Raw genomic sequence first — 9690 nt, forward strand, 5'->3', positions numbered from 1 at the left:
AATAATATATAAATTTTAAAAGGCAAATGGGAAAAACCCATAAAACAGCAAACGGTAATCTACTGGAACCGAGCCACATAGCTTGTATTCCACTATTTGCATTCACACCTGGGCTGTGTATATATATTGCCTTGGTTTGGCTCTGTAATCATTAATGGTCGTGGGACTAGTTTGGGCCCTACCTAAGCTGGTCGAACGTTGCGTTTGGGTCTATACCCTAGCTGCACTGATGAGGCATGGAAGGCCGAAACAGATCCGTCTGCAGATATTGGGATTCCTTCCAGTGGCTGCTTAGTTTATTTTGTCATTCTGATAGGATTTTCTCTACTGTTTCGTTTTAATTTTAAATAGTTTTGCATTATGTGGCCATTTGCTGTTTTATGGGTTTTTCCCATTTGCCTTTTAAAAAAAAAATATATATAGATGTGTATAAGAGACAGATATATATATATAAATATATATATACACACATACATATATATGCACACATACACATACATATATATATGCATACACATACATGCACATACGTACACACACATACACACCCACATATTTTATATTATACCATTTTTCTTTTTTGAACAATATATCATTTCACATTAAATACAATATTTCTTTCATTTGTTTACAAAAGATTGAGTTCAATGTAATTAAAAGCATATTAAAAAAAAAAAAAATCAGTGCTACTTACTTGATTACTTTCTGACATAAGAAATTCAAACTTTTCTCCTGGCAAGCCGAGTTCGATGTACGTACGTATCAATCGTAAGTCAGCACGATTACCATCCAAACCGTGTACGCAAACGACCAAGTGCACGTCTATTGCTTCATCTTCATATTCAACATCGGGAACTATGCTAAAATATGGAAGAGTCGACGCCTTCTCTGGCAAATCGCTGTATAGCACAAATGGAGTCGTCCTAATTTTGCGTTTTATATCTTCTTTGGCAAATTCGAAGCTTCTAAATTGTAAAAATATAAATGTACTTCAGTATAAGTAAACTTTGTTTACACTAAAATTGTCTGAGCCAAATTAAAAAAATATATCATATCATATCACATCATTTATTACACCATTTTAAATTTACAAAAACGAACATTTAAAAGATTAAATTAAATTAATTAAATTGATTAATTTTATTTATTTTTTATTTATTTGATATAAAAAAAGCTCACATCAATCCCAGAGGGCAAATCTGTGAGTTTACATAAACATCAAACATTGAACAAAATATCAATTGAATGACTGTATGTATGCATTTGTCTTCAGAAGGGCATTTCTTATAGACTAATATTAGGAACCTACTGAAAAGAATGTGAAAGTAATCTCCACAAGGTACATGATAAATATAAATACAAGACAAATAGACTAGTAATAGTATACGGTCATTAAATACCAATCCCTTAAACTCCTGTTATGTTCAATAAATAAATTCTGTACCGTTAGTAAAATGGGAGAAATGGTAGGCAGTTAACCCGTATCTTGCAGCATCATTGTGCTGACCTACATACGAGCGTGGTAAAGGACAGTAAGTATCGTAGCTGTCAAATAGGTGCTCATCAGTCTACTACAACAGGGACTGAAGCAAGCACGCGCTTAAGGGTAACCTTATGCTCTTTCAAAATGTGAAGTGGGTTGCTCAAATTAGCACTTGGCCTCTTGTAGGTACCGAGTCCACTCCGATTCTTTATATTGCTCTCCAGTACACAAAGCTTTTTAAGAGTTCTACCAGGACTGGAAAAAGTGTGCGACCGGCAGTTGGAGGCATTGACCATTACCCCGGGGGCATTTCAGAAAAAAGTTTTTTTTTTTTACACATCACAATTTAATGCATACCGGTAATAAACTACTAAATGTACTACTGTTTAGCTATAATAGTGTAAAGATAACATATGGTGCTGGAGGCATTTGATGAAGATAATTTTCATAGTCAAAGGCACAAAAATATTTTTTCCTGGCCTGAGTTCTACTTTCGATCCTATCAGTATTTAAACCAAATTTTATCAGATCATCATTAAACATAATGATCTTTGCCCATTTTCATTCATTTTATGTGTGTCTGTTTCTGTATACAGGCAATTTGATTGACTTTAAAGGTTACTTTGCCACACAGGTGTAGAAAACTCAACAGCTGGGCACACTGTACAGTACACAGCATTGTTGTTTTGAGGTTATCCAATTAACAGTTCTTCAGCAGAATAAACATAGAGCTGTGAGTTACATTGTACTTATGATTTTTAGGCATACTTTTGAACCCATATTCTAAGTGACTTCCAAATAATTAACAAGGTCAATTAATTATCATAATATTATTGATCGATATTGGTGTATTTTAGGGGAGGAATTCTTTTACTACAGAACTGCACTGGATTGTATTTCAAAAGATAAACCTTCAGACCATTCATAAAGTTTATTCACATTCGATTGGATCAATGGAATTGTCACACATGGACATTCCTAAAGGATGTGTTATCAATGTACAGTACTATAGTACCGCACAGTGCTTTAACTCCACACTGCACTTATAAGCACATGCACTGTCAATGGTAGTGAGACAGTCACACATGGCATAAACCTTCCACTGAAGCATGTCACAGCACAGGTCAAAGTTTGTTTAATCAGACTTGAAAGAATATGTATTTTACTTCTGCCCTTCTACCAGAGAAAGCTAGAGTAATTATGGTATATATTATTATTATTTTTTTTTTTTTAGAATCTGTATTTATAGCACCTTTCACAATCCAAAAAATATACAAGGCGGTGGTATAATTATTTTTCTGGTCACTGGATATTGAGTTGGCAAACCAGCATGTTTTGTGCATCTTTCTCTGCTCATTGGGTAGTAATCCCAGTCTAGCTGCTTTACACGTACAACCCAAACGTTCAATGCCAATGCCACCCTAACAAGTACCCACTTGAGTGGGGAGAGGAAAATGTAGGTAAAGTGCCTTGCCAAGGACACTAGTATTTAGAAATATTGTTCATTCTCAATGTCAATATGTGAATTAATGTAATAATTAATGTGGGTTGTAAATGGCTTTTTGGAAAGCAGTAAACTCCTTTCATTTTCAATTTAGTAGAATATTTCATTATAGACGATTATCCATCAGAAAAAAAAACTGGAAATAGGAAACTCGTGCATTATATGATTATTTTCTTGATTTATAATATGTAACTTGATAATAGTCTTCTACTGAAAATGATGTTTTTATATGGCAAATTACACCTGCTCTCAACTTCGTTAGTTAAAGTAACTTCGTCTGAGCTTTTTGGCCTTTGTGACATCTACATAATGAAATTGATAATGGACAAAAATTATTTTAATTATGAAGATGGTTTCAATAGAGTTTTATCTGTCAACAACTGTATGTAATACACTTTGTCTATATAGATATTTACCCTTTTGTGACATTTACTTTAATACATAATGAAAATGATATAATGTACAAAAATATATAGTTTATCCGTCAACTACACAACACGATAATACACTATAAATCAAGTCAAATGCAGCACACACACTTCATGCTTAAATTAATTATCTTATTGAGAAGTAATTAAATTCATGTTGTCTACGCACACCTGCGATAATCATATCAAAAATGACACACAAGCAAAATGCCAGATCAGATCTATTCTTGGCTTGATCAACGAGTTCATGTCAGAAAATTCAATAACACATCAATATATTTGAAAGAAACAGAATATGGATACAAGAATGTGTTCTTAAAAAATAATTTAGATGTAATTATATAAGCAAAAACTAATTAAAAATGTGTAGTTAGATCAATCGATCCACCAATCGATCAACTGGACCAATCAATCAATCAATCATTCCACTTATATTATGTTTAATGACTTGTAATTTAAATAATGTGTTTTTTGTTTTTTTTTAATTGTAAATTAAATCCTCAATTCAGATTTCGGCTGCTATGGATTTTTTATTTTGTAAATTTTAGATCTAAATATTTAAATAAAAGATACTGAGATATATAAGGTACCTTTCCATTTATATGGTGTCATTCCAACTGTCATTGCTCGGGGTTCTGTTTCAAAAAGAAGATTATTAAACAAGTTGCGCCTTGAGTAGAGACTTAAAAATGTCAAGTGAAGGTGAATGTTTAATGTTCAGAGGAAGTATAAATGTGTATGTCACAGTAGTTTGTCAGTTGCAATATGTGGCAAAGACAAGCCAAACCAGTCACTCGTCGCAAATTGTGTTTCAGAAAAAATAGCAAAAACATGCTAGAATGTAAAATTTTTAAAAATCTATTTTATTTCACTAAACTGAGGTTTATGTATCTATACATCATACTGTGCTGATATTTTCCCCAATTTCAATGTTAAAACAACACTTTTTAAAGATTTTATGATAGCTTCTGCATGAGAAATGCCTGAAATCATAAACTTTGAAGGCTGATTTCTCATATATTGTTCTTTAAACAGCTGTATGCTTAAATGCTTGTAAATTCATAAGGAAATGTCGGATTTGAATGATTTTTTTACCATTCTATAGCTCTTATTTTACTCTTTAAACCTGTATGAATAACTCAAAATCGATTTTTGCGGCGAGTGACTGGTTTGGCTTGTCTTTGCCGCATATACAGACTGTGGTAAAACCTAGAAACAATGTCCTCAAAAATTAAATTTACAGAAAAAGTGATTTCCGATGTTTAAACACAGTGTACGTTTTTCATACCTTGTTTCACAAACATATTTTTAAAGATTGTCAGAAGGCAGAAAAAAATAAGAATGTGAAATTCGAAATAATATAAAAACAGAATTTTATTAATGAATTAAACAGTGTAGAAATGAGATTGACAAATTTATATAATTATGGAAGAAATACATATCTTATTATTGGAGATTTCAGGGAGTGAAGGTCATAATACAAATAAATACATAATTTTATTCTTTTATAAAATTTCCATTTTTTCATAATGCAGCCAAAAATAACTGGCCAAAAATAAAATTTCAAAATCACCATTATTGGTGGTTGTTGGGTTTGCTAAAGAAGGTATAAGAAAAAGTCTTGCCTAATAAACATTTAACTTAGATTGAGACTACAGTACATAGATTGAAACAAGTCAGTTTTCACTGGGGATTACAAAAATAATTAACATCCAATTTAAAGGCCATCTACAAAGAATTTAGAAGCTATGTTTTGAGAATATCTTTTTCAATTTAAAGCTAAAAACATGTTTGTACAATGTATGTAAATTCAAATATTGAATTTTTAAAAGTTAATTATATATACAGTACTGTACAGTACATCTTTAAGGTGATTTCTTTGTGGTTTGAAATGTGTACTTCCTAGAAATCATATTAATTTTCTTACGTCAGTTATTTCGCGATAAAAGACAATATTTATGATGTGTTACTGTTGGTGTTATCCTTTGTGTACAGAATCAATCATAAACAATGCACACTCCTCAATTCCTTGGTGAGTATTCCTATGTAATTCAAAAAACCAATTTAATTCCAACCTATTCTCATCACACAACCCATATACTCGTCTAGATGGTGAATAACAAAAGTATACAAGCAGGATACATGCTGCGCCCACGGTCATCAGCCAACTTAATTCCGTGAAGAATGCAATGAGACAAGGCGAGCGCAATAGATTGTTTTCAATAACGATCAGTCTGTCACTGATAATCAGCAGACGATGTCGCATTGTCTAGCACCCAGAGAGAGCGGCGACAGATTTGTTGCATGTTACAGAGTGTGCCCGGATTTAAAGCGTTCTGCTCAAGGAAACAAGCAGCAAACTAGTAAAGCTCAAAACATGTTGTTTGAGACTTGAGCTACAGTATCAATCTATGCTCCAATTTTGGTAAATTTGAATATTGAGGTCTCCCTCCAATTAAAGACCACTTTTGGGATTGGGGTTTCCATGGTATATTCAGCTTTGGTCTTTAATTAGAATAATAAAGATAAAAGACATTTGCTAATATGGGACCACAAAAAAGTGGTCTTTAATTGGAGGTGGTCTTAATTGGAGGGATCTTTAATTAGAGGGAGACCTGTAATATGTGATTCGTGTGTAGTTAAGTCCCAACCTTCAAATTCCAGCGTCCTAGTAGAATAAATGCTGATATAATTGCAAAATATTGTTTTGAAAACAAAGCCGCTCATCTAAGCCGTATAATGACACTACAGAGCTGCATTAATCTCTATCCTGTATAATATGATGCTGGGTGTTGTGGAATAACCGCATTCAGTAAGGTTTAGTTTAGGTTTAATACAGTATATAATAATAATAACACGTAAATGCTGTGTAACTGACTATATGTTCTACCGGTTAAATAACCACTGTCTATTTGTAATTAATTTCTCTTCCATACTTACATATCATTCTGGCGCCGGTCCTCCATTATCAGCGACAACCTTGCATCTGGATGTAACTTCCTTGATTCTCCAACTGCCACTGCTGTGGACTGGCTGACAACCGCTTCCCCATGGTGTCTTTCTTTTACTATACAAGGCTGTGCATGATTATTAACCTCCGGGGAACTAATAAACGGAAAGCAAGATGAACAAGAAGTGTCACCGGATGATAATTCCTGCGTGACAAAGTTCCGTTTACCCGTACATGAGCTAATTTTCTGCTCCTCCTCATCCAGATTGTTCGAGTCTAAATTCTGGGCGTTCAAGGTGATTGGCATTTCCTGAGTGTCATTCTTTGGTAAAGTGAGGTCACAGTTCAAAGTGCTGTCATGGTTACTGGGGCAGTCATCACTGACCAATGACAGGAAGACATCACTTACATGGATCCCATCATCGCTGGGAGTGATCGTCTGCGAGGGAGAGATCAGGCAAGCTTGCGAATCGAAGCGATCTTGCGAAAAACTCAACCGTTCAAGACCGTCTAAACTAACTGCATGTTTCATTTTATTTTTGCTCTTTGACCCAAATCCTGATTTCAACCTGAGTCTCCCTCCAGAAAGTTGTCGCAATACACTTTTCTTTTTTTCTTTAGGTCTATCATTGCAGTTTGCCTGTGCAGGCTCACACCTACATATACTATTTCTTTTAATCTGAGTATTCATGTTGCAAGGCCCTGTTTCCACATTCTCATCTACCTTATCCATGTTGCGGGGCACATTGTCCAATAGTAAACTAGGTAGCGACACAGACGTTGACATGGAAGATTCATTAGGATTGGAGTGGTCATGTGAGATATTCTCTTGATACTCATTGGCTACTTCCCCTCCACGACATGACTGGAGTAGAATGGTTTTTCTTAGGCTTCCTATCACACTCCTAGACTTGTCTTTGGACGGTTTCTGAGTGTCGGATTGGTGGTCATCAATAGGCTCTTTTTTTACCTCTGGTGACGAATCAGGGTCATTCAAATTTACATTTACATCCACAGCAGAAATCACATGACCTTTTCCAAAAAGAAAAGAAAAAATATTTAAAAATCACGTTAAAAATAAATATTGATCAATATCAATGAAATAAATAATCTTAAATCAATAAAATCAATCAATAATTAAAAGTAAGGAGAACCTAAAGCTCTATCCATATCATCAAACTTTCACTGACAAAAAATGTTTGTATGCCCATATATAGTCATGATGTGCCTATATATGGTCATGATGTGCCTATATATGGTCATGATGTGCCTATATATGGTCATGATGCGATGTCATCATGACCATATTTAGGTATGTCACATGTTTTTTGTCAAACACAATTTGACATTCTGCATTTGGCTTAACATGCTGGATGCAAGCGACGAGTATACTCGCCCACAGGGTGTTGCTGAGGGCGCCAGGGACGAGTATACTTAACAAAATTGGGATAACATTCTAGCGTTTATAACTTCTTTGTTATACATTTCATACATTGTAGAACCAAAGATAAAGGAGAACATAAAGGTAAGGTTGACACTGTTAAAAGGTCAAACATTATTGCGGTTTTAATCAATTACACCAGTGCCACAGAAACAGTTCAGATTCAATTCATTCGTCCAATATGAAAATAGCAGTGAGTACATTTTCAAGTCATTAAAATTTTATTTAAAAAAACATATAGATAAAATATATATTAAAATGGCGAGTGAAATACTTAAAACGAATCAACTCTAGACACAATAACAAGATACAATAAAAGCATTATTATAATACATCAAAACAAATAATATATAAAATATTAAAATGTTGATAAAGATTCCAGTTACAATTTTAACATCACTAAATGAATAAAACATTTTAGTTTAAATTTAAAATTACTATATTTCAGACCCATAATTTTAGATTATAAGATTCTCAAGCAATCTACTACCAAAACAGACTTACTTCTTCCAACAGTCGAACCCTATTACAATCTTTAATAATTACTCAAGGTATTAAGTTTTGAGGTATTACAGAAATTTTATGGGACAATAAAAGTGAAAGTTTTCAATAGAAAAAAATCAGTGCTGCAGAAGCACGCCAATGACAAGACTCATAATTTTACATTGTAAGATTCTCTCGCGCAGTAACCTACCAAAACAGCCTTGAAAAAACTTACCTCTTCCAAAAGCTACAGACTCTAAGTACTTTTCCTCAAATACGATTGGCTGGTTCTCATATCTGCCGTCGGTTTCCTCACACTCGATTGGTAGCGGTGGTAACTTACAGTAATACTCAGAACATCTGACCACTGCCATGGTGTTCTGATGTCCAGGTTCTTCCAGGGACAGTGCCATTTGTTTTGGCCGGGAAGTGGTGAAGAAGAACTCGGAAAACCTTTGTATCTGAAGAAAAAATTAACCCAACGTACTGTACAGTCAATTCAAAATCTCATAAAATTCTTTTTAAAAAAATCTCCAGTTATTTGGTTCTTTGGTTCAGCATTGGGAGCAGCATTATGACTTAGTTAAGTTGCGGAAGATGAGTTATTTTCCGGGAGGTGCTTGCTTGGTTGCGGAAGTGCGGGAGGCCATCCAGTTCTCCAAGTCTCCCGCTGGTCATGGGACTTGTAGTATGTCTATACTTTTTTTTTCCAAGTTAATTTTCTATGTTAAATTCTAAATGCTGCTTAACCAATTAATCACCTTATAATATACAATATCCAAAACTCACCCTCATCTGGTGGTACTTGTCTCGGAGATGTTCTACAATGCGTTGGTTGCTGACCATTATCTCTTGGTATTGGGTCCAAGTCAAGGTCACTTCACCGGACAACTGGCCAAAACTTGAGCAAACAGCTTCCACAATGTCCTCCTTACCTTCAAGACTCTTTCAAATATACAATATATTACATATATAATGTTATTATTATTATTAAAAAGCACTTATATAGCGCCTTTACAAAAAAAGATCAAAGCGTTACGTTCATGTAACAATGTCAGGCTACCTGCGTGATTAGGTGGTGGAAGAAGCTCATCCTAATTGGAATTAAACTAAAGCCACCGCTTAAGAATTCGGAGAATGTACTCAAGAGAAATTGTTGATTTTAATCATTAAATTGGAAATTGCAAGTGAAGTGCTGCGAAGTACAACTGCATAAAATGTTCTTGAACAAAATTATTTATGCGAGTCAAGTGAAAATAATGAATAAAAAAAAGTATAACAAATAATATGAGCACGACCCATTGTCTATATATTATTAGAACAGCGTTGGTACAATAGTGTTTTGCTGCAGTGACATCTCTCTGCTGGCGATGGCTCGCTGCTGCTGGCGATGACTCGCTG

At 34.2% G+C, this 9690-nt stretch overlaps 1 protein-coding gene across 2 annotated transcripts in view; it reads right to left on the reverse strand.

Annotated features, from left to right (window-relative positions):
- Window positions 1-9690, reverse strand: part of LOC117113240 (protein FAM135A-like) — a 37670-nt gene that overhangs the window by 3908 nt on the left and 24072 nt on the right. For both annotated transcript variants that reach the window (XM_033256531.1, XM_033256530.1), the window contains exons 10-13: window positions 9079-9234; window positions 8525-8750; window positions 6356-7397; window positions 695-965 (exon numbers count right to left, since the gene is read on the reverse strand). In XM_033256531.1, the coding sequence (XP_033112422.1) occupies window positions 695-965; window positions 6356-7397; window positions 8525-8750; window positions 9079-9234 (1695 nt within the window). The remainder of the gene's footprint in view (window positions 1-694; window positions 966-6355; window positions 7398-8524; window positions 8751-9078; window positions 9235-9690) is intronic.

This window comes from Anneissia japonica, unplaced genomic scaffold (assembly GCF_011630105.1).
Source record: "Anneissia japonica isolate Jap-2015-1 unplaced genomic scaffold, ASM1163010v1 scaffold287593_len981703_cov172, whole genome shotgun sequence".
NCBI classification, from domain to species: Eukaryota; Metazoa; Echinodermata; class Crinoidea; order Comatulida; family Comatulidae; genus Anneissia; species Anneissia japonica.